Source organism: Bactrocera oleae, chromosome 2 (genome assembly GCF_042242935.1).
Source record: "Bactrocera oleae isolate idBacOlea1 chromosome 2, idBacOlea1, whole genome shotgun sequence".
Classification (NCBI taxonomy): Eukaryota; Metazoa; Arthropoda; class Insecta; order Diptera; family Tephritidae; genus Bactrocera; species Bactrocera oleae.
Window position 1 is genome coordinate 556,752 of NC_091536.1, and position 26,897 is coordinate 583,648.

At 33.4% G+C, this 26,897-nt stretch overlaps 2 protein-coding genes and 1 pseudogene across 2 annotated transcripts; 1 reads left to right on the forward strand and 2 right to left on the reverse strand.

The window, feature by feature from the left end:
• The first annotated feature begins 702 nt into the window (after positions 1 to 702).
• LOC138857600 (uncharacterized) lies at positions 703 to 4,405 on the forward strand (annotated as a pseudogene).
• bdwf (bedwarfed) lies at positions 3,820 to 5,439 on the reverse strand. The gene is given in 3 exon segments (XM_070110014.1): positions 3,820 to 4,659; positions 4,662 to 4,953; positions 4,956 to 5,439. Coding segments are annotated over 3 exon segments (723 nt in total). The 5' UTR covers positions 5,157 to 5,439; the 3' UTR covers positions 3,820 to 4,429.
• Positions 5,440 to 6,402: 963 nt separating this feature from the next.
• On the reverse strand, positions 6,403 to 20,886 carry LOC106622658 (uncharacterized). The gene is made up of 5 exons (XM_014241907.3): positions 20,639 to 20,886; positions 13,500 to 13,689; positions 11,318 to 11,470; positions 7,056 to 7,207; positions 6,403 to 6,801 (listed from the first exon to the last, which is right to left on the reverse strand). The coding sequence occupies exons 1-5, from the start codon at positions 20,725 to 20,727 to the stop codon at positions 6,585 to 6,587; spliced, it is 801 nt and encodes a 266-aa protein (XP_014097382.1). The 5' UTR covers positions 20,728 to 20,886; the 3' UTR covers positions 6,403 to 6,584.
• Between the last annotated feature and the right edge of the window lie 6,011 nt (positions 20,887 to 26,897).

The following is a 26,897-nucleotide window of genomic DNA, read 5'->3' on the forward strand; positions in this document are numbered from 1 at the left end:
ATTTTAATAATCTGTATCTAAAAAAATAATACGCCATATTTTACGGGTTTCCTTCGTTAAACGTGAAAAATCAAGCCAGCGGCTCAAAATGTGAATAGTGTTTATAGTCCTGAATTGTAAAAGTTAATCAGGCGAAATTTTGGTTTCTTCAAATCTGTTCCGGTAATTTTGATGTCAAAGATGCACCACACTTTGGAAGGTTTGCCGAAAATATCGGTAATAAGCACTGTTTCGGTTGCCCAGGAGCTGGCCATTGCACTAAAATCCATTTGAAACTATTTAAATAAAACTAAAATACTCGATACCACACGAATCGCTACTAAATCACAATAAAATTAATGTATTTGGAAATGTGGCTCAGTAGAGTCGCCCAATAGAATGCAATCTTTAATTAACTAAATAGTGGAATGGACACAGTGCATAACCTTAAACGAAACGAAGTAAATCACGTAAACTAAACTAACAAAAGTGGTAGACATATCTCTTTATATACTCGAAATGAAGTAATCCCGTAGGGCAAAATATGTTTCGGATGACTTTATACCGCATATATCGGTCAAAATGTGAGTTATCTCAATGAAAATGAGAGAGCGTGTTTAACTCATAAGGTATGTTTGTGTCCAAAATGGATCAAATCGGGTGAAAATTTTCCCTTAGTCCCATGTATCAGGATTTTCGAACATTCGTCTGACTTTAATCTACATGATTGGAAATGGTATGTGAGGTACCTTAATGAAACAGTGGGAACATTTTATTAGTCAGTGGAATGTTAGTAGTATGTGGTATTGACAAAATTGATAAAATCGGGCTAATACTACCCTCAACTTCCATATACTACTTATAATGCTTTTCAGTGAGTATTAATATTTTGTTTATATATAAAATTGCTTCAGAATATGTTTTCGAGTATAGCTGAGCAATGTCAAAATTAATATTTTTCTCTATTCCCAATATATATTTATATGATTTCCGTCTTTTCACCTGACTTTAAATCGTTCCGGTTGATCAAAATGATTCTTAACAAGTAAGGAATACGGAGAGACAGTTGGGGCCTCTGGGGTTTGGAAGATTACCTTTTTTTAAATTAATTTTAATTAGGTAATACAGATCTTAACAAATAGAAGACTTTGTTGGAACATAATTTGAAACCTTCTTTGGATATTTTGGACTTCGGTTCAGGCAGCATCTTGAATCTTCCACCAAAATAATCCAAAACACATATTGAGGATTGTTAAGAACGGGCTGCTTCTTTATGCTCCAAGGCAAATAAACCTCACGTAATTGAAAATGTCTGGGAAATTTTACAGCAAAAATAAGATAAACCAGATTTCTAGCGCTGCTATTCTCAAAGAGATCATAGAAGAAAAAGAAAAAGCCCGGATTTAAATATAATTGAACATGTCTGGGGAATTTTAGAGCAAAAAAAAGATAAACCAGATTTCTAGCGTTGCTATTCTCAAAGAGATCATAGAAGAAGCTTGGAATAGCCCTCGAAACCACGGAGGGTTCAAGAGGTTATAGATCGCAACGAGAGCCTAACTAAATACTAAAATCTTTCAAAAGTTAATTTTGTTATATATATAGGCCTTTTTCAATGCAATATTTTAGTTTTTCTTCTATAACGTTGTTGTTTAATGATAAATAATTAATTTTTTTAAGTTTATGGTTTTTAGAAAGAAATAATTGTTATTAAAAGACTAGGTTAAAACCATATAAATACATTTTTCTAAATTAAAATTTTACTGTTAAAGAAGTTTTTAATAAGCAAAACGACAAAATCTACGCTAAAACTTCCAAAGACGCAAAAAATGTTATTCCAAGGGTTCAACGTTTAGTCTCTTCAATGGAGAGCATTGTCTGCTCCAGCAAAAAGCACCCAGCAGTGGCTTAAAAGCAATATTTTTAGTTTCATAGCTGCAGACCATTCGATGGAGAGCATTGGATCTTCCAGCATAATTCTGCTCCAACACACCAGCCAAAAAGCACCCAGCAGTGGCTTTAAAGCAATATTCCTAGTTTTATAGTTGCATATTATTTCAGCGATCTAATAGCGTTTCCTTTTCTTACAAAAATGTTGCAAAAATGCATGCAATGAGGTTTATTTTCCGTTTTTGATATTTTTTGGTTCGACTTAGACAATTTTTGGTCACAAGGTGGCATACTTTAAACGTATTATTCACGCAAAGTTTTACCCCGATATAATCATTGTTGCCTGATATGCATAGGGGAAAGTGAAAGAATCAGATGGAATTGAAAATGGTGTTATATGGGAAATAGGCGTGGTTGTATTCCGATTTCGCCCATTATACTACTATACTACTATAACATAGAAATATGAAAATAACGTTATGCACCGAATTTTGTTTAAATTGGTTAAGCAGATCTCAAGATATGGGTTTTCACCTAAAAGTGGGCTGTGCCACGCCCACTGTCTAATTTTGAACGTGGTTCCTATAAAGTCATCTCATACCATCCCAGAGATAAAATTTAATGTGTCTGGCGTGTTTAGTGCTTGCTTTATCGCGCTTTTAGTAGTTTTTAACAGTACCGTTATATAAGGAGTGGACGGAGTTGCCACCCGATTTCAACTATTTTCGCTTCCTGTGGATTTTGTTATTATAGCATTAGCGGTTTAGGAGATATGCACATTAAACCTATTAAAGGCGGGACCACGCCCACTTTAAAAAAAAATTTTAACTCCAGATGCCCCTCCCTAATATAATCCTGTGTACCAAATAACAGTCTTGTATCTTATTGCGGAGCTTAGTTATGGCAATTTATTTGTTTTTGATTAATGGCGTTTTGTGGGCGTGGCAGTGGTCCGATTACGCCCATCTGCAATACCAACCGTCTCACGCTTTCAAGAAACATGTCTACCAAGTTTCATAAAGATATCTCAATTTCTACTCAAGTTACAGCTTGCACGGACAGACGGACAGACGGACGGACGGAGAGACGGACAGTCACCCGGATTTCAACTTCTCTTCATCCTGATCATTTATATATACATAACCCTACACTCGATTAGTTTTAGCTGATACAAACAAACGTTAGGTGAACAAAACTATTATACTCTGTAGCAACAGGTTGCGAGAGTATAAAAATATTGGTCCTAATCATATAGCATCCCCGAATTCGAAGTTAAAATAGATATGTACGGACAGAGGAGGTTCTTCAGATTAAGAAAATATTACATTTAGTTGCCGCTGACTTATTTTTTTTTTTTTGAGATACATTTAAAATTTAAAAATTCAACTATTTAAAGTGCACGTTTCTTTGATTAATAATGAATGAACACCGGGGTGTGCTGGGTTCTTTCTCGTGGAGCTCCTTTGGCCGCGCCTCAAAAAAATTACCCTGTTCGATTTAACACCGGGATTTACGAAGAGAAAGGAAATTCTAAAAGAGTTTGCGTTACTCATCACACGATTATGAATTTTGTATTGACGGTATAATCCTTTTTTATCAATTTTTTTCGTTTGCAAAATATGGTAACATTTAGTTTTTGCTTGCATGTAACCTTTTTTTTATGTAGGAATAAATGGATTGGAATCAAAATTAATCATTGAATTAAAGTTATTTTTGCACTATTTATAATAAAAGAAATGTGTGAAGACGAATTTGTGAAGTGTTAGTGGATATAAAAGTTAAAAATTAAATGTAAAATTTATTATAAATCGAAGAAATACGCACTTTAAGTTGTTGAATTTTTGAACTTTAAATGCAAATATCTTAAAACCATTAGTCAGTGGAAATTAAATGTATATTTATGTATATTTTCTTAATATGGAGAACCTCCTCTATCCGTACATACCCATTTTGCTATTCTAAATCACAGCCGAACTTGGAAATGACAAAAGACAAGGTTCTCTTTTTCCTAAAATAAAGCTTCACCAACATTGTATTGGAAATGTCTTCAATACACCATAAATATGGCCCAAACGACATTTTGTGGTATATTAGATAAAGTACTCAACATTCTTGAGTACAGGCTAAGTTCAAGGTGGATTTCCATTAACGAGAAATTGTAAGCAAACACATATTTTTTTGGCAAATCAAAAATTCCTGGTTTGACAATGGCAGTTGATGCAACTCACGTAAATATAATGGCTCAATCAAGAGATAATACTCTATATATAAACCGCAAAAGATTATCAAGTTTGAATGTTATGGTGGTAAGGCTTTTTCAAAATTGACTTTTCACTCAGTATTCTATATACTTTCTATCTTTCTTCTATCTTTTTTATATGTATGCCCCCACAAGATGCAAATACGATAAATTTGCGCTAAATATCCCGGCAGTAGTCATAATTTTCACATATGAGATATGAGGGATTTGAAAATCATCAGCGCATCAAATTATCGGAGAGGAAATGAAAATTTAAAACGAATTATTTTAAATTAAAATTAAAAACTTATGATTCAAGTTCTAAATTTTTTTGGATTCCAATATATCGATGAACTTTTTTTCCATAACAGCATTATGTTGCTTCATTTTCTTAAATTTTTCTTTTTCAATTTCATTGAATTTTCTAAGCCACCTGTTTGTTTCAGACTGTTGGGCATGTTCGCTCTGTTGCTTCATAAGCGTGTTAAGGACTTTTGAAACATCGTCCTTTATCGTTTTTTGGATATTTATTTGCTCCTCTATAGAATCGTTTTGTTTACTTTCTGTTTCTTGTGAAGTGTACAGGATAAATCAGTATCAGAAATCAGGTCAGACGTCAAATGTCTCTTCTTACTTGTACTAGGCAGGTCATCTAAAATGTTTGTTGATGTTTAAAAACATTGTATGCCTTTTAATTCCTCAACTGATGTATTAAGGGAAAGGATAGCGCTGATCTCTTCTTCGAGGGAACTTAAATTTAGCACGCCACCTGTTCCAAAAATATGCTTTGTATTTTTCGCCATTTTCTTTTTAACTGCAAATTTAAAATTAATCCGAACCTCTAAATTAACCAATATTAACCCTTGACTGGATGGCCCATAACGTTTAACTTTTCTGAAGTGTCTTCCCAGAAAGTATTTATTTCCGTTGGTGCTCTTAGAGAAAATAATTTAGCTATGTCTGGGTGCAACTTCATTATATCCACAAGTAATTCAAATTGATTTTTGTTGGTGTATTAATGCTTCTTGTCTCTGAAAATAATACGCATTCAAAACATAGTTAAACGTCCTCAGCTATTTTTTTTTACATAAATACTTGCAAATGCTAAATTTTTGTCAATTTATGCAGTTCACTCATCAACGGATAGATTTCAATAAATATTTCGATTTTGCGGTTCCAATAATTTCGAAATAAGCGCCATCTATTAGCCACAGAATGTATTTTGTCATGTCGGCAAGTAAGTTCTAATTTCATTTTCCATACGATTTCAAGGATTTCACCGTAATAATTATCTTCGGGTGGGCTGTTGTACTTACCATATATTTAATATTTACTTCTTATATTACTGATTTAAATGAAATCTTAAATAATTTAATTCTATCTGATTTATATTTTCTTATAGTTATTTATACTATACGATTGTCCATCTAATCTTGTCTATTTGGAAAGATATCTATAGTATGGTCCAAGCTAGAATGTGCCATTTTGATATGGAGACCATATCATGAGTACCATATTAAAAGTTTTGACCGCGTTAAAAAAACGGATCGTTAGGATCGAGCAAATCATTGTAATTTTCGTAAACTAAGAAAAGAAAGAGAGAATTTTTACTCTTACATAGTTTTTCAAAAATAAATTTAAAATTTCTAATTGAAAGAAAAAAAATAACATTGATAAATGTTTCGGTGATATATAATATATAAATCTACAGGATGATTGTAGATTTTGTTCTTGGGTTATTTTTGGTTATAACTAGCTACGATATCTGTGACCCGTTTCTCACTACATATGTACAAGTATATATGTACATATGTAATCAAAACATTCATTCAAAACAATGCTTCCGTTGATTCACTGCTTTATTAAAATTTTCTAAGATATAAAACAATTTGTACTGATATATCTATCTTTGTATATAGAAATTATGTATGACATTTTCCATGCCAGCACTTGATTCCGATCGTTTTATTTGTATAACAGCTATATGCTATAGTGATCCGATGTAAACAATTTCTTCAGATATTGCATTATTGCCTTAGTTCTCGTATATCGACTCAGCTAATCAAAAAAAGTTCTTAATTTTTTAATCATGTAAGTATGTATATTTCGGTATAAAAACTAAATTATATTTATGATTCTCTTGGACATGAATTGGATTACTATAATCCCCTAAAATCTTTCGTTTTCGTTTCTCGCCTCTTTCGTCCTTTAATAAACTAAGAACTGCAATAGTATAAAACTAGTTTTCCGTGTTCGCAACTTTTTTCCACCAATAAAATAAAAACTGCAATACGACAGCTTTGATTTTGTTTATATTTGGAAAAAAAGGAAATTAAATCTGATTCTGTGACACTATTGAAAATCACAATAGTTTTGCAATTATTCTGACAACTAAACAAACCAAACTTGGTTTACACAACAACTCTAATTAAGTACATATATTATACATATATACATGTATCTAATAATAATCAAATTAACTTATCAATCCGGCAAGCAACTGCTTGGCAAACATTCGAAGTTGTAAAGGATCGCCTTCATTAAAATCGTTAAATATCAATTCCATTTCTTTTTTCAAACCATCCGATATTGAAGTTCTTATTCGTTCCTTGAATAAGTTTGTAATTGGTGACAAAATTAATCCACTTAATTCTCTTATTATTTGAATTTGATCCAATTGAACATGTATCTTTCTATAAATACGACATGAGAAATAATATAGTATACAGTTATATATGTATTTTACAAGAACTAGAGTTAAATCAAATCCTTTGAACTCCTACTAGATGTCCGTTTTGGTTTTGTGAATAAGATACCTGTAATCTATGTGGATACGAATTTTGTATGTACGCCAATAAATTTCTTTTTTGTTAATGAAAATTAGTTCTTCTGAGTTATACATACTTCTAAAGTAACATGTAATTAAGAATCCAAGTTTTTTTCTTACCTGTAGTCGAGAATGCGAAAATCTTGAAGGGCTAAGCTTATATTGGTCACATCTATTGCTATTTCCGCATGGATAATTGTATCTTCCAAATTACCCATTACCTTCCCATAACCATCAATGGGCATTACTTGAAGAAGAAAATTGTATTCAAACTGAAATGGAGTCAAAAATTAGATTAAAAGTTTTAAATTAACTCGGAGTCTACAATGTTGTGTAGCATTTTACAATATTACCATAATGAAATTTAATAAATGAATGTATTAATGCACTTTGTAGTCAATACACTATTTTTTCATATCGTCCATCATCTCAGTAGTTTTTCTCTTCTTACTAAGTCGGTATGTTTGAATTCCTAGTTGCTATTGTTGATGAGTTATTGAGCTTATTTTTCATAGGAATGACTTCATTAGCGCACACCGCGGCACATTGCATAATAAAACTTATATCATTCATTTAAAAAGAATTTTTGCACTTTGAGTAACAAAATAACTAGTGCAGCCGGTATCAAACTGGTTGACTTTATACAGAAAATGTCTGTATATTAATAAGGCATCTTAATGAAATTAAGTAAGCTATATTGCTAATAATAATGTGATCTGATTCTAAAAATGGATAAAATCAGTTCAAGTTTCCCTTAATCCTCACCTCACCTACCTAATGATTTTGTTCTATAAGTACAGGTTGGTTGAAATGTTTCAGCGCCCGAAATGAAAAAATACTGTTTTTGGTACGAAATATATTTTTTTAATCAATGTAATCTCCCTTAACTGCAATACACTTATCCATCCCTAGAATGACTTTCCGGAAGCTCTGCAAAACATTCGACGAAAAACGCTTTCCACGAAGGAATTGTTTCTAAAGAGGAATTATGAACTTGCTCAATGATTTCTGGTGTGGTTGCGGTTTTTGGTCGTCCTTCGTGTGGATCTTCGTCAAGCCTAGTACGACCACCTTCAAATTCAACGGTGAGTTTTGAAGGTGAAGACTCCTTATACACTTCTTACAATAGTTCATAAATTTCCTTTGCTTTTAAACCTTTCAAAGCAAAGAATCTAATCACTGCGGGATATTCAATTTTTTGCATATTACAAAAATACTTTGACACTTATACAAACCCTTATACAAAACACGAGTTAACAAAACTGTTTACGTCTTTTTTTTACAATTTACATGCCATTTGACGGTTTTTCTATGTCGTATATTTTCAATCTTTAATTCATAACATCGACTATTTAGATGGCGCCATATTGTTTGTATCATTCTTGTTTCTAAGTAGCTAAACTTCTAGCAGTTAGCGACACCTTAGAGTTGAACAATAGGCTCCTTGGTGAGTACTTTTTATTGTATTATAAATAGAAACATTTGAGAGGTTAAGAGTTGACAAAACATTTTTTAAGCACCCTTTACTAACCGCTTAAGTAAAATCTAATTATAGAACTTAGAACTTACAAAACGAATTCTAGAGAGAAAAGGAAGTAAGGAAGAGATGGAAGGATATGAATTAATAACACTAGTTTACAGTCATTTTGCGACTGTGGGGTTAGAGGCTGTTTCTTGCTAGTTTTGGGTTGCTAAAACCGAAAACGATAATAAAAATTTCCTAACACGTATAATTGTTTGTGATGTATTCAAAAGGTGTAGAGGTCAAATCACCATCATTTACTAAAATGAAAAAAATAGATGTACGTGATGGAGAATTGAACTCAAATGCGTAATCAGAGCACCTCAAACACCCATTCAGATCTCTTAGCACATCAGCTGCACATTTTTTTTTTTGTTGAGTAGTGTAATTTGTTGTTCGATAAAAATTGTGATTGGATTACCATCATACTTGACATCATATTAATTTATATGTCTTATAGGTTGTGTAGCTTTTAGTTTCATTACAGCATTTTTCTTTATGTCCGAGTTATTAATAATAAAATCCAAAACAAAAATTACTGTATTCATAACATTAGTGATGTAAGCAGGTAATAAATACAATAGCCATAACTTTTACCACCGGAAGTCATCATGCTAATCGAAATATATATTTGCATAGATTTATATGGTGGCTAATACCGATATACATATATGATATAAACTCAATCGAAGGGTCAAAATTTGATATACTGCGTATATTAGATATAAATCTACCAGAGGTGCAGAAATCATTATAAAACTAGGAGTTTGAAGGCTAGACCAAAGTCTAGAGCAATATCATGATAGCCTGAACAAGGTATATAAAGCTTGCCACGAAGTTTTCAACACCCAGAAAGAAATGCTGGATTTTATAAAAAACATATACACTGAAACCCTTTTTCGTAACAAGTGTTTTCGGGAAGCTTCGAATAAGAGAATGCGAACTAAAGACGACGAGTTTGATTTAGATCGCGCACACGTACGCATGTGACGACGGGAGAAGTGTTTATCTAAATAACTTACATTTTGAAATATTATATTTAAACTATTTACTTAAAAAAATTATTGTTTTTAAATCACTAGAAACTAAATATTGTGAAATATTTTAGTAAATCACAATATTTGTCCTTAATTTTCTAAACAAAACTAGAACGTGTGGGATCAAACACCAATATGTAAATGTTCAGCAAGATGAGCCCAGTCACCATGTGCGTCTGTCTGTTCTGTAGTTCTATACGCGAACTAGTCCCTCAGTTTTTGATATATCGATCTGAAATGTTGCACAAGTCACAAGCTGCTATAGCATATAGCTGTCATATAAACTGACCGATAATAATGAGTAGGGTAGTTTGTAGACCGGTTTCACCCTTTTTGACACCAAACTATGGTACATGTATCGAAAATTATGCGTTTCGCCCTTTTAATTTCAATACACCATCTTACAAGTTTACCAACAATTTTTGTATAAAGTCAGACACAGGCCCTAAAATTGTTATGTTGGTCTCACCAAGACATAGCACTACTTGCTCCAATGTTTTTTTTTCTAGTTGGTACATACATATGTTGTGAGAATACATGCAAAGTTACAAGTAATTTTCTCAATTAATTCTTTGTTTACAAGCCATTTGAAGTTGACGTGTCAGAGTATTTTTTGAAAATGGAAAAATTGAATATCCCGCAGTGATTAGATTCTTTGCTTTGAAAGGTTTAAAAGCAAAGGAAATTTATGAACAATTGTTAGAAGTGTATAAGGAGTCTTCACCTTCAAAACTCACCGTTGAATTTAAACATGGTCGTACTAAGCTTGAAGGCGATCCACGCGAAGGACGACCAAAAACCGCAACCACACCAGAAATCATTGAGCAAGTCAATAATTCAACAAAAACTGGATCGAAACCAAATTTCTCAGCATAATTTGGAGCGTTTTAAGCAGAATAAAACCGATTTCTTGCGTCGTTTTAAAACTATGGATGGGACTTGGATCTACTACCATGATCCTAAATTGAAACTACAACGTTTACCGTGGACTGAAGCTGGTTGTTCAGCTCCAACGCAGGCGAAGTCACAACGAAACAAAGAAGGTTATGGTTATGGTTTTTTGTGATGCATAAAGAATTTTGTTGATTGATTATCTGATAAGACAATACATCTGCTCCCAAAGCTGTTTTAAAAATGACAAAAATCAACGAATTAAAATACAATTGCTTGAGCATCCACTGTATTCACAAGATTTGGCTCCCATCGACTATAACCTCTTCAGAAACCTGAAACAATTCCTTCGTGGAAAGCGTTTTTCGTCGAATGAAAAAGCTATTACTACCGTTGATGGGTATTTTGCAGAGCTTCTGAAAAGTCATTATAGGGATGGCATAAAATTATTGGAGGATCATTAGAACAAGTGTGTAGAAGTTAAGGGAGGTTACATTGAATAAAAAATATTATTCGTACCAAAAACAGTATTTTTTCATTTCGAGCGCAGAAAATTTTCAGCCAACTTACAGCTTTAGGGGTTTGTGAGATATGTACACAATGTGGGTCTGGCAATAGTCCAGCTTCACTCATTTGCTAACCAACCAATTCTGTTTTGCAAGTCTCATCCAGCTATCTCAATATGTACTCAAGTTATCGCTTACTCGTACACTTACGGACAGACAGACTTCTAGAATTCGACTCGTCTCATTATCCTGATAATTTTGATAAACCTTTTACAACTCTATCTGTATCTCAATTAGTTTAAGCTGGGACAAACCACCTTTAGGTGAACGAAACTATTATACTCTTTGCAAATATAATACACCTATGTTATAAAAACAAAATAAAATATGTCGGTTGTAATATTCAGAGAATATTATTGAAATTACCTGTAATTTGTTTATTTTCAAATCAAATCGAATATAAAACTTTTTTTCCTCGTAAGTCATCATAGCATCTCGGTGTCGCTTTATACCTTCCACGTTATATACTATTCCGTTGCTTAGAATCAGGCGTGTCTGGTATACGACCAAAATAAATGTCTGTAAAAATAAGAATGTTTAATGTAATCTATTAAAATGTACATCTAAAGTCGTGGAGAAACTCTTAATACCGTTTTGACCGCCTTAATTGACAGTATATTGGATAAATTTGGGAGTACTTTTCATATTTGCCCTTTCAAAAGCAAAAAAAAAAAGAAAAAATATTATATTCACCAAACATTTTCTAGTCATATATTTATTCTTAGATAATACTTAACAAGGAAGAAAGGGCTGAATTCGGTTACTTTTTTGAAAGATCTGTTAATTTTTTAATTTTGGCTTTAACTCAAGTACTATATGCACCAGAAAATAGTCCTATACAAGTTCATTAAAAGAACTTACATATTTCACATGGGCCAGCAGGCTAGAGTAACACACGGACAAACCGGTCCCGTTTTTATTCAAGAATAAACTCCACCCGATTTCATCACACATTGTCCGATATAAGAGGTGTGTTCAAAGGAAAAGGTAATCCCCTTCGGATATAATACACTTGTGCCAACGCTTTTTCCAATTCTCGAAGCATCTTTGAAATGAGCTTCTCGGTATGACCATCAGCTCTTTCTTTGATTCTGATTTGATCTTATCAATTGTGGCAAAACGCTTTCCTTTCATTGGTTTCTTCAGTTTTGGGAATAGGAAAAAGTCGCAGGGAGCAAAATCTGGTAAATACGGTGGTTGAGGCATGATTACGGTTTTGTTTTTGGTCAAAAAAGCAGGAATAAGCATTGATGCGTGAGCTGGTGCATTATCGTGATGCAGAATCCACGATTTGTTTTTCCACAATTCCGATCGTTTGAGCCGTATTGCTTCACGCAAACGTTGCATAATTTCTTTGTAGTATTCCTTATTAACTGTCGACCTTTTGGCAGGAACTCATAATGCACCACACTATTATAATTAAAGAAAACAATGAGCTAAACCTTCACATTTGATCGAACTTGGCGTGCCTTTTCGGTCTTGGCTCATCTGGCAGCTTCCATTGGGATAATTGGGCCTTGGTTTCGACGTCATAACCATATACCCACGAAACACTGAGCCATTCTTGCTTGCCCACGTTTCGTCACCAGTTATGAATGTTTGAGCAAACCCGAATCGTTGTTGACGTCATTCAACAAATCCTGAGTGATACTAATGCGACATTGCTTTTGCCCAAAATGTCAAATTTTTTTGGCAAAAATCGAAGAGCACATAAAAAGTAACCTTTTCTGTTTTTCTGTTGTCAAAAAAAAAACTGCTAATCGAAATTGGCTCCTAAGCACATGATAAACATATGTGTCCGATTATAACAAAAACCAAATATTGATAATCGAATGTACACAGCCCGCGAAAAATTAAAATTCACCTTTTCCTTTGAATACACCTCGTATAATTAAGTCAAACTTTAATCGCAATTATAGCTTAAGCAAATTTTAAAAGTGCATATCTTCTTATATCTAATTAAAAGACAAATATTTGGAGTATACTATATTTGGAAGGCTATGTTACAATCAACCACTGAAAAAAATTCATTGTGTGTTCAAATGAGTAATTGGTCTCCAAATTATTTAGCAGAAATATTATAGCAGGCACTTCAACTAATGTTATGGAAAATCTTAACAAGCAGTGGTGTTGACAGACTATTTAAAAGTTTTCCCTTTCCCACGACAACCTGGTCTACGTAACCGTAAAGGACCCGGATTTTAATCCAGCCAAGGACTGTCAACTCGGTAGAATTCTGTCGTTACAACAATAAAGACAACAACAACGACAGACATGTTAAAACAAATATTGCGGATAGGAAGCCAGATATAGAAATGAAACTAAGAGTTAAAACGATACGTAATAGAAGTAAATAAGATTAGAAAAACGTAATTAATCGATATCGCCTAGTAAATAATATTGAATTTATTTACAAATTTTCTTACAGAAAAGTTTTTCTGATACCTAGACATATTCCCTAGGCCTTTATAACAGTATCAAGTGTTCGGTAGCGCTTGAGCTGAGAAATTCTTGCTTTACCTAGATCAATTTATTTAAAAGTACATACCAAAGAAATCGTTTCTGTTATATCCGGTAGATTCAAATGTTCGATTTTTATACTATGCAAATGATTTAAAATCATTGGGATTACTACATCCACCTCTGCGTTAATGTTTGTCCAGCGAGGATCAACTTTTACCTCGTCCTCTTCATTCGATTGTGACAATTCGAGTTCAGAAGAATTAAAATGACTCTGTCTGCATAGGAAAAGAAAAAGAGAAAAAAAAAATGAGGTGTTTTTTAATATGTATATGACCCGTATTCTTTATCTTTTATACTCTCGCATTTTACTGCATATAATAGTTTTGTTCTTATAACAATTGTTTGTAACACCTAAAACATGCGCTCCTTGCTTTTCTAAAAAGAAAATCAAATTACTCGGGCTCAGACTTAATCGCAAATTAAATTAAACAATTGAAGGCGTTTATGTGTAGTTTTGTGATCGTAGACGAAGCACGGCTGGTGCAGATGTAAAAGGAATGTTGAACTCATGTGCAAGTTTTTACAATACGGAGGACATTTCATTCATATACAAGCTTAGAGAAGAATGACATCTCACAAATCAAGATGTCAGTAAGCACATTAATGGAGCAGATAATCTGATGTCTAAAAAAGCAATAGGAATAATAAATCATGTCGTTTATAACTTTGGACATCTAGGTCAGAATTGCAGAATATGACATTGAAACTATTATTGAGGGGAATGAAATAAGTTTCGAATTTATATAAACGAGAATTAACCTTATAGATAATATATTAGAAATAGTTTATTGGTATTTTATATTGTACTTAAAAGTTAACTCAATCATATATATTTATTTTAGTAAATAAAAGTAAACAAAAGCAGAAAGGCTATATAATTGATATAATTTAAATAATATAACATGTGACAACATTCGCTTTTCGTCGTAATTTTTTGGATTAGTTTATTACTATATAAAATATCATAAATTAAAAACAAAAATGAGCTAGAAATAAATAATTAAAAATATGTACATTATCCTGTGGTTGTTACACTATACTTGTAGTTGAAATTATTGTATGATATAATAATATAATAATAAAGATATTATTTTTCCTAAGCAGTGAGCTGAAACAAGTTATTTCGTTGGCAATACACCGTTTACAGTTTTTTTTGGCCAAACGGCCTTCGGGCCTTTGATGTATTTTGGTAAAATTAGTCCAAACCATTACTAATTACTAAACCGCCTCCAATATATTCTAGTTGTAGTTATTAAAGGTATTGAGTCTCCGATAGAACGTAGTAAAGGTTGTAAACAGTTTCAATAGAAATAAAGTACCACAACGATTGTTCAAAATTGAATTGATACCAAATACTATCCAGCTGAAGAAAAATGAAACGCATCCGATACTCAATATAAAGATCTTCTATATCGTATGTTAACGACACATTAAATAAGTGGTCCGGTACAATGCACAAACAGCCAAGAGTATGGACACGCCAATATTATTGAACCCTACGTAGTGTTTGTGTAGTATGTCGTGATTTACACCCTGCATCCAAATGTACCATTAAAAAGGGAATTTAACGAAAAATGTTGTAACTGTGGAGGTAATCACATTGCAATTTACAGGGGTTGTCTTGTAAATAATGACTTGAAATCAAAGTTGTCGCTCGGAATTCAAGCATGTCGTAACGAAATGCCAAATAGTCCAATAGTTGAAATCACTGGTTTAAAACCTGGCATTGTTAAGAATAATGTGGTCCAAGGAAGTTATGCAAAAGCGGCAAAAGGCAACCCTGGGCAAATACAATTAGCTCAAAACCAAATGTTGCAAAAATTTTTAAGACAAAAATGAGCGAAACTAAACATTTGTATATGGAAGGCCAAGGGTGTTAACCAACAAAAATTGAAGACCATTCGATTTCTAAATGAAAAAAATATAGATGCAATACTATTATCACAAACATACATTGGGAATCATTAGATTTCTAAATCAAAAATATATGGTACAGAGGTACAAGGCGGTTGTATATTGACCACCTCGTTTTAAAATTATAAATTGCCTATTTAAAGACTTTTTGGCACCCTAGGAAATAGATTTCTAGCAGGTGATGATTTCAATGCAAAGCATATATATGTATTGGGGCTCATGTCTAACTAATCCAAAAGGAAGACACCTCTTTTACCTATTACGAATAGGCGCAATAACCTTGACATAGTATCTCCGAGTAAGCCGACATACTAGCCCAGTGATTCCAACAAAATCCGAGTGGAGTTGAAAACCGTAAAAAGGGCCCTAATTGATTTTACTGTAATCAAAAATATAGATAGATCACTTATAACTGCTGATACATGAACTGACTTATCTTCTGATGATTCACCTGTGCTAATACTTGTAAAACTATGCGAACAACCCTCGGTTGTATCGTTGGATGGTTAAAATATCAGTAGCCACATATTGATTACAGAATAAACTCAGAAAGAGATATTGACCAAAGCGTTAGCGAAATCAATGATATAATAACTAAAGCAACTATCCAACAACACCAAACACAACTTACAAGCCGACTGGTCTCAGAAGAATCACAAATATTGAAATAGAAAAGCTTGTAACTGAAAAAGGCGAACTAGACGTGAATGGCAAGTAAATATCTCCCCTTTTACTCAGCTGCAATTGATGTCTGCTCTACATAAATTAAGAAAACCGCTTAAGTGGGCGAAAGAATACAACCTGAAATTATATAAAGAAATTGAACCCAATTCAACCAACAAGCAAAACCCCTTTGGAAAGCCCAAAAACACTTTAAGCCACAGGAATTGGGTAACATTCCCATAAGAGACGCAAGTGGTAATTGGGATCAAAGTGAAGAAGAAAAGACAATTTGGGTAAACTCTTAACCCAATATATTGCCATCCTAGGTGTAGAATTTAATGTCTCTGACGCATTTAGTAATCAAATTATAGCACCCTTAATAATTTATAACAAAAAAGTTGTATGGGGAGTGGTCGTGGTTATCATCCGATTTCATCTATTTTCACGCTGTCGTAAGAGGTATGAAAGTGATTTGTCCTGTGCAAATGTGGGTGATATAACTTGAATGGTTTGGGAAATTACGGTTTGTATCTTAATTTGGGGCGTAGTTATGAGAATTTTTAAGTATTTGAATAATGGAGTTTTGTAGGCGTGGTAGTAGTCCGATTACTCTCATCTGCGAACTCGTAAATTTTTTGCCAAGAAATACGTGTATTCAGTTTCATTACGATATTTTAATTTTTACTCAAGTTACAGCTTGCAATGATGGACGGACAACAGACAGACAAACATATGTCAACTCGTCTGGAAGACAGAAACATAACCTTCAAACATTTATTTATCGATATATTTATTGATATATTTTAAAATCTGTTGACTATCATGATTAAGATTTTGAACATGCGATATAAAATCCTCCGATGTTCAATTATTTGTAACTTAGAAGTGAGCTTTTCCACATCAGATTCGTTTATGTCATTCACGGCGGCGAATCTTCCCTTCATTTCACAGATAACGCTGTCAAGTATGTCATAGAAAGTGTTTCTTTTAAATTCAATTTCATCTTTACTGCAATTTCCATTCTCCTTCATGTAGGTCGTTTCTGTGTTCTTGCTGGTAGTAAAATCGTCTCGACACGCTCTAAATTCTCTGCAGAAATTTGTCTTCCAGAAATTGCAAACTCACAAGGTTTTCTATATTTGATCTCCTAAAGACTCAAGTTTCTGTCATTGATCGACTGACGGATTTTAACCCATATGGAGTCAATCAAAACACACCCAAATTTTCTCATGTATTTCAAACTACCATCAACGTCTCGACGAGTTTCTGCCGTAAGGTTTAGTTTTTTAACTTCTTTTAAAGCGTTTATCGATCCGGGAAGATTTGTCGCAAATGGCTTGACGGCATCGATTCTAGCAGACCACCTTGTATTAGAAAGATAGTGAAGTGAATTGGGTATTTTGGATTTTAGAATTTTTCAACGTTGTGTGCTACTGAAAATATTGAAACATTTTCGAACAACACCAAAAAAGTTATTGCTCGAGGACAGCATTCAGCCTAGTCGACTCCGACCAAATACAACGTGTGGGCGAGAAAGTTGCATACTTATTCACGTTGGATGTGATTTTCGCTCCTTCATACTTACCGCTTATATTTCTACCTTATTATAGCCCTGCAAATGGCAATCTTTCAATGTTTTGCAACTTAAAGCGGTAATAGCTTTGCCGTTTTTTTTCATGACAATTTACAAAAACAAGAAAACGTTCCTATATCGGTAATAACAACGTTTAAGTAAATGTTCGAATTAAGTTCCTATCAAAAGCATTCAAATTGTTAATTATTCACTTAATTTTTTGAAAAATACGGGCCTTTTCGAGAACTTCGCTTTCGGGGGAGATCACCCCCGACCTACCCCCTTCTCGCTGGGCCTGGCCATTTGCAAGCCATTTTGTACCACATCCAACAAATATTAATTAATTTATTAATCTTTTGCAACTATTGAGAATTATCGGTACACTCTCACAGCTAAATGATGGTTAGAATTATTTTCTGTCTGTATAATAATATAAAAGCTTCTTAACTATATTAAAACAGTCAATTTCGGACCTTAAGCTGAAGTTCCATAACTCGGGTATGCATATGCGAAAGCAATATCGTTCCAATGCGCTTCGTTGTGTAAAATTAGAGCAGCTCTATAGGGTGTCATTATTGAGGCATAAGCCAGTCATATACACGAAAAAAAAAATTTTAGTATATGTATTTTGTACTTTAAGTTTTTTCGAAATTAAAATTTAGAAAATAACAGCACATCTTTAAAGCGTGTCGCGTAATTGGCTTTCAAAATTTAGAAATATTTTCTATGCCACCAAATCAAAACAAAAATATAAGTGACATATTGCCGAGCTTCGCAATAGCATAATCGGAATTCGAACAAAAGTTTTTAATCACAAAAAATTTTTTATATGAATTTTCCGTTCAAAATTAAAAAATACATGGGATTGGCTTATTCACATGAAGTTTACAATAATAGCCTTTTCACACAGCAAAATAAATTTTGTACATTAAGATTAGAATTGAGAAACCAGTTTTTGCCTTTCACACAGCCGGCTACTCGGTTAACGTTAGGCTCCATTAACGTTCAGCTAATTGCTATTTGATCAATAAACAAAGCATGGACAACAACCCGCAGAGTTGCATTCCAGTTTTAACTCGATTTGTATTCGATTAAGAACTAATGTAGTAAAATCAGATTTTTATTTTGTATGGTAAATCGATCTAAATAGCGCTTTAATCGAGCAAAGGCCGGTTAATTGATCAATTAACTCCTGTAAGAAAAGGCTATATGGCTGAACGTATGTATGTATGTGCAAGGAAAAAATTGGTCGCACCAATAACGATGTAAGCATATATTTATTTTTAAATCTCAAAAATATTTATACAATTATAGTTTACATACATCTATGTAGGTTGATACGAATTTAAAAAACATATTTTGTTGTTTTTGTTTTAGGCGAATAATAACAATTTTGGCTACGTCCTTCATAAGCGCTTGCATAGAATCTGTTTTTTATTTATTTTTTAACTTCCTTTCATTTTTCACAGCTTGTGGGGTCTTCAATAGTTTTACTTTAATAATGGTCAAATCTCAAATGGCCTGGGCAATTCGGAGGATTTGCCTCTTTAGGAACAATAGCCATTCTATTGCCTTGGCACCACTTTAAAGCAATCTTTCCAAAATGATATGTCGCGAGAGCAGCCCGAAAGGGTACTGGGTCCTTATTTATTAAAGGCAAAAGACGCTTCTGTAAATACTCAGTAACATACATTACTTGATTTATACTTCCGCACTGGCGAATAGCCGCCAAGCAAGACATTTTTTTGGGATTTTGTCGAGCTTTTTATTTTTAAGGCCTTTGCATAAGAAGGGGATGACGATCACACGTACACAAGAGTTTCGGTTAGAATTGACGCTCATAGATTTAACAGATTAAGTAAAAGAATTAATTATTGACGTACATACATATTTTAAAAAATATTGAGTGAAAATTTGAAGATTTACGATACTTATCGTGAAAGATGTAATAAGAAAAGCGTTGCTTTTGTTAAACGTTTTGTAAAAAAAAAACTAAAATGTGTTAACTCAAAGCATATTGTAACCATTTCCGTAATATCTATTTTTTAAGAAATAAACAGTTTTTTATATACAATACAAACATTGAAGTTCACGATATTATTACACAAGGTACATTGTAGAACATTCCAAATTGAAGAAGCTATTTATTGAATGAAAAAATTTTATGTCGATTTAATCTATAGTTAGATTTAGAAAGTCCGGAGAAAGGGAAAATAAACATTTTATTAATAATATGTATTTATACATCTATCCAAACAATGAAATTTAAGTGTTAGTTATCGTTTTAATAAATTAAAGCGCACTCAAAAAATAAAATAAATCACTTTTGTACGAAATGAAATGTATGCTGATTAAATATATACATAAGTATCTCCGAACTAGAAAAGTTTTACTCAGATTATCCACAACATGTACGAGTAATCGGATATCACATTTACTTATAGGGCATTTGATAGACGCCTATACCATCAATATTACATATATGTAAGTATATATAAACTATTTTGTGTAACATAGTGTAATAAGTTTGTTTAAATTATATTCATTCATTTTACAAGTTTAAAAATATCACAATATTCTTTACATAACAGAGATATGCAAAAATAACTTATGTAGTTCAACATATGTGATCGATTTTGAAAACTCCCCTTCTACTAGTAGACCCAGAAACTGTTACCCCGCCTAAACTTAATATCATATTTTCATTTTGTATTATTGTTCTCCTTACTTTCTTCCCAAATGGATACTTTAACTTGAATACCACACTTGAATCTATACCTCAGAAACAGAAATAACATAACCGCTTGATATGAAATGTTCACACATTATGTGTTAATAATAAGAAATTTATTTCATTATGTAATTCTAGAAAAATCATTGTATTGTACCGTTCTAATTGGGTTGTTTACTTTTTTAACTTCTTTGTTTTAAATATTTAACATGATTTTGGTAATCGAAGCCTTGCATTTTGTCGCATAATAGCTAAGTAGTTTTGTTTTAAAATGTACACTCACCTTATTTTCCGTTCAACTGCGACTGTGGGATCCATAAAAAATAGAATTTTAAGCAAAACCACCCACACTAAGTAGTTATTCACGTACATTTCTATCAAAATATCCCAGACAGCGAGAAAAACACAAACGACAAAGTCAAATAATTGGTATTCAATGAACTATGCACAGGCATGATGTCAGTCGTTATTTGTTCGATCAATTTGCCTTGTATTAAGTACAACTTTAAACTTAAATTGTTATTGCTAAATAATTAAATTATTTATTGTTATACTGGGTTTACACTTTGTAAAACCATAATTCCATACAATTTATTCAATTGATTGAGAATCGGAACTATATAACACACCAAGTTGGTAGTAAAATTAAATTTATGAACCGCTTGTGGAATTCGGAGGTTTTTTCTTCTGTTTTTGCTTACTGCGATAATAATGAATATAGATATTATATAAACTGTCTATAAACGTGGTACAAAAGCTCTGGTAATTAGTCAGTAAAATATTTTTTTACACCTGAAATGCCATACATCCAGCGCTAGATAACTTGCTTGCTTAAATCATTTTAGATATTATTCTTAAAAAATATTTTGTTTATTTTAAATGTTTGTTGCAACCCAAAAGGAGCCAAATGAGCTATGGCGTGAACATCCCTGTTTTTCAAGTCACATGCTTACCATATGTATGTACAGTAAATATGACAATAATGCGGTTCGCTGCAGTTAAAGTGGATCAACGTTTTTTTAGTCTGTACTATTTAAACTTCATCACAAAAAACAGATATACCAATATTTTATAGATATAAAGTTCACTGATATTTAGGTTAAAAAAACTGTGGCCTTAGCCAAACTGACAGAACTTATTACATGTTGCCTTTGATTTTGTGAACACGGCTTAAAGCTCATCAATGAACAAAGAGTAAATTAGCAAAAGGTATATACCAGGTCTACATATGTATTTTATTTTTAATATTTGATAACTTTCATTACGATGAAGGAAATAAAAGCTAATCTTATCGCTGACCGAAGCTCAGAATAATAAAATAAAAGTGGAAATAAATCAGCTTAAGTACGGGATATACTTCAGTTAACGGTATTTCGTAACTGTAAATCTTCAGCAGCGGTAACATAGTGCTTCGTGAATTGGTTCACTTGAATAGAGGCACTAAAAATAAAATAAACAAATAAATACGGGAAAAATGTTAATTTTTTATAATTTTTAAAATAATAATACAACTTACAACACCCGATACACTGCATACACCCAAGCTACAAATATATGGAACATCGTTCACCAGATTATTATTCTTTTTACCCTCATTGGACCGCTATCCTGCGCGCTATTACCATTCCGCACGCGCTATTCGATGATAAAGCGATCATGTGCACTATTCTATCCGAAAATACAGGGTTTTCCAATAATAGTCATATTATATAATTAAAAAAAAAAAACTGATTAATTGTTAAGGGAATTGAAATGTTTTTTATTTAGTGTGAAGTACAATCGATACAATTAAGTTCTGAATATAATATCATTCAACTGGCCTCAACGACTTCTTTTGCAGGAACGAATTCGATGAACCCAATTTTCGAGCACTTTTTCCACTAAATCAAGTCGTATGTCATGAATAGCACGTTTAATATTGAATTCTAAAGATTGAAGAGAGTCTGGTTTATTGCTAAAGACAAATGACTTCAAACAACCCCGCAAGAAATAGTCTAATGGTGTTAAATCGCAATTTCTTGGAGGCCATTCAATGCCATAATTTCTTGAAATTATCGAATCTCCAAATTTTGTCGAAACAATTCGGTTTTTGCACGTGTTGTGTGGCACGTAGCCTCGTCTTGTTGTCAAGATCAACTTTTTCCAATTGCGGCCATAAACAGTTGGTTATCATCGACCCATACCGCTCTTCATTGGCAGTAACGGTGTGACCAGCTTCCTTTCGAAAGAAGTACGGACCGATGGTCCGCAATTTGAAAACGATTATTTTTATAATAAAATTCAATAATTTGAAAACGTTGTTTTTGCGTATATCTTTCCATGATGGAATTGTAAACATTACTAAATACAATGAAAACAAGTAAGGAAGGGCTAAGCTCGGATGTAACCGAACATTTTATACTCTCGTAAAGTCAAATGGTATACTCGTTTTAGATTTCTTTGTGGATCTTGCCGCCTTGTTCTATGTTGACCGATATTTTTGGTAAAAAGTCAACTATAGGCACTGGGGTCTATATATTCAGTACCTAGGTTTCTAGTTTTGGTTCAATTTAAATAATTTCTGGTCACAAGGTGGCATACTTTAAACGTATTATTCACGCAAAGTTTTACGCCGATATAATCATTGTTGCTTGATTTGCATACTGGAAAGTGAAAAAAACAGATGGAATTTAAATGATGTTATATGGGAAATAGGCGTGGTTGTAATCAGAGATAAAATTTAATGTCTCTGGTTTGTTTAGTGCTTGATTTATCGCGCTTTTAGTAGTTTTTAACAGTACCGTTATATAGGGAGTGGGCGGGGTTGCCTGATTTCACCCATTTTCACACCGTCGATAGAGATGCTAACACATTTGTTTCCAGTGAATTTTGTTATTATAGCTTCAGTGGTATAGGAGATATGCACATTGAACTTATTGGGTGTATTCATTAATTCATGCTATTTTCTAAGAGAGGGCTCTACTAGTATTAGTTCGTGTCGTGTTCATCTGTGGCTATATTCATTTCAAAGGTACTGTCATTTCGCGTCATTTTCAGATAAAGTGTTTTTGCGGGGAGTTTTTCTTCATTACTTTAACATGAAGAAAAGTGCTACCGAAAGCCATCGTATTTTACTGGACGTTTATGGTGACCATGCTTTAGCCGAACGAACGTGCCAAAAGTGGTTTGCACGGTTTAAAAGTGGCAAATTCGACTTAGACGACGGAGAACGACCCGGACAGCCAAAAAAATTTCAAGACGAAGAATTGCAGACATTGCTCGACGCAGATCCATGCCAGACTCAAGAAGAATTTGCAAAGGTATTAGGGGTTGATCAACCGTTTCCAGATTAAAATCATTAGGACTTATCTAGAAGCTTGCAAATTGGGTGCCTTATGAATTAAAGCCAAGAGACGTCGAACGTCGATTCTGCATGTCAGAAATGTTGCTTTAACGCCACAAAAAGAAGTCATTTTTGCATCGGATGGTCACTGGTGATGAAAAATGGATTCATTATGATAACCCAAAGTGCAAGAGATCATATGTGAAGCCCGGCCAACCATCGACATCCACGGCAAAGCCGAATATCCATGGTGCCAAGGTTATGCTATGCATTTGGTGGGATCACAAGGGTGTGCTCTATTATGAGCTATTGAAATCGGGTCAGACGATCAATGGGGACCTCTACCGAAAACAATTGATTCGTTTGAAAAAGGCCATCGCGGAAAAACGATCAGAATATGCGACCAGACACGAATCAATAATTTTTCATCATTACAACGCTCGGCTCCATGTTGCAAGGCCAGTTTTAAACTATTTGGAAAACTGTGGTTGGGACATAGCACCGATTACCACTTGTTCAGATCAATTCAGAATGCCCTTACCGAAGTACGCTTCACTTCAAAACAGGGTATCAGAAATTGACTAGATTCTTTCTTGACCTCCAAGCCGGAGAAGTTCTTTCTTTAGGATCCCATCCCTATCCACAAACTGCCAGAAAGATGGGCAAATATCGTAGCTTCCGATGGGCAATAATTTAAACATTAAATGTATAACAATTTTTTCACAATAAAGACTTAATTTTCGAAAAAAATCGCACGAATTAATGCATACACCCAAGGCACACTTTAAAAAAAACCTAAACTGCAGATGCCCCTCCCTAATGTGACCCTGTATACCAAATAAGAGTCTTGTATCTTGTTGTGGAGCTTAGTTATGGCAATTTATTTGTTTTTGATTAATGGCGTTTTGTAGGCGTGGCAGTGGTCCGATTACGCCCATCTGCAATACCAACGGTATCTTATCTCAATTTCTACTCAAGTTACAGCTTGCACAGATGGACGGACGGGCAGACAGTCATCCATAACCCTATATCTAACTCGATTAGTTTAAGATGATACAATCAACCGTTAGGTGAACAAAACTATTATACAATACTCTGTAGGAACAAGTTGCGAGAGTATAAAAGTTATAAACCATGACATATTAAAAGTGTCCAAAACGACACTTAAAAATGATATCATCCCTATTGGAAAACCCGATACTACGTTAATTCCATTCACACTGCTCCGCAGCAATTCCTTAGACCAGGCACCGAGCCACGCGTGTCCAACTATAACGATGATTGGAACGACGCTATTCGTCACATCATTTCGCTAAAAACAAAAAAAAGTTCAATCGCTCAAAAAGTAAAGTTTTAAAATTATTGTGTTAACTACAATATTAATAAGTATTATGCGATAATATACTTGAAAACTACACTGGCTTCTGTTTTAGTGTATACAATGACTTAGTGAGCGGAATATTGAAATTTTAAATATAGTGATGCGCTCCCGAATAAAATTTGATACAATTTTACTCACTATTCCATACAATAAAATGGTATTTATGAATACAAGGTGCGTTTTTATAATTTTTAATTATAAACATTTTCTAATTTATTTTAATTAAACTCTATTCGTTGAATGTTAATATTGGTTCAGTTCAATTAATAATTTGGCCACATTTAAATCGAGAACTGTAGCATTCAGAACGTAATCATATATTCTAACAGTATAATTAAAATTCGTGGCAGCAGGACCATTTTTCCAATAAATTTTTCAGTCGAAATGGTTGCTTCAATAACATTTCCTGGGATCTTTTTGATTACTTAACGTGTACCGTTACATAATTGGGGTTGATTCATATCACGCTGAAGAAGCGAAGATTATGTGATGGCAGTCCGGGTATATCCAGATTGATTTAAAACAAATCAATTTTGGGGTTTTAAATATGTTATCTAAAAAAATAAATCAAATTTTAAGAGTCCAAGCCTGAATCTGAATGTCAAAAGAAACTGCTTTGCTCGAGTTATTGGCCGAACTTTTGAGTAACCTTGTTATTACGTAATCCGACGTTATTAACAGTAAGGGCACCACCTCCACTGTACAAGTATTAGATCGCGAATTTTTGCGAGTACATATGATTCAAGCGAAAATTTCTCAAATTTTTGTTTCAGGCTTCTAAAGCTTCTTCCGACATCACTATGATTGGAAGTGGTACATTTTCGACGGTATTCGCTCCGTGAATCAATATGGCAATCAATGGCACCTATTTCATTCATTATTTTAGACGTAGCCTAACAAATGCCGCATGTTTGTGAAGATGATTTTCATTTACGCTGAACACTTACTCGTAATTTGAAAACTCTGCGCCTCTATCTAGGCTCTTAAAAAATCAGTAGACTCTTTTGCAAACATTATTTTAAGGGGGCTACAATTGATGATGAGTGAGGATTTTACCTCACCAATTTTCACTTTTGAAGGCACAATACAAATAAAAAACACAGGTTCATCTGGCATTTTAGGTTGTGGATCGATAAAACTTTGGCGATATGTCGCGTGTCCAGAACTTCCCTCGCAACCCCATTTAGACAAGAGCGTCAAATTTTCATATTTGTCATCATCCAATGAGACTTGGCTAAACGCATTTGGATGGGCCTTAACAATTCGAGTTATTGTATGGTCAAGCATATCTTACAAAAGAGCTTTTACACAACATTCGTTTGTTCTAATTGGGTCCGGATAACACATCCCCTTTGCAGATAGTAAAACATCATATGTTGGGAAGATATTAGCATTTCGCGTCTTGACACCAGCTTGCAAAAGTTTACAAGAATTCTCTCACAGTTCCATGATATGAAAGAAGATGAACTGAACGCCGCTGCAAAAAAGTATTGTACTCCGTTAGTGTATCTGATAAGTTGTAAAATGAAGCTTTTCCCTCCGATACGTTTACGATGCAAATTTTGAAACCTGTCTTACTGCATGCAACTTTTTGAATGCCATCAATGCACGAAAATTAGGAAGACTTTTCCCAAATATTTGCATCGCTTTAAGAATATTTTGCACTTTTCCTGTTTCTGTTTCAAGTGGTGAACGTTCGTTTACACTTTAGCAAGGATAAAAAAATTTCATTGATCATGCTCGTCACAGTGCAGGATTTCATTATCGATGCACTCGCTGCCGCCAAAGCTGGAAAAGTTGACTTCTAAGTTACAAATAGTTGAACATTGGAGGATTTTA

Excerpts from the sequence above, each read along its gene's own strand:
- LOC106622658 (XM_014241907.3), bottom strand. The coding sequence starts at position 20,727 with ATGTACGTGAATAACTACTTAGTGTGGGTGGTTTTGCTTAAAATTCTA. Across the intron at positions 11,471-13,499 it reads TAACAGAAACGATTTCTTTG|ACATTTATTTTGGTCGTATA; the intron begins GTATGTACTTTT and ends TTATTTTTACAG. Across the intron at positions 7,208-11,317 it reads TGAAAATAAACAAATTACAG|TTTGAATACAATTTTCTTCT; the intron begins GTAATTTCAATA and ends ACTCCATTTCAG.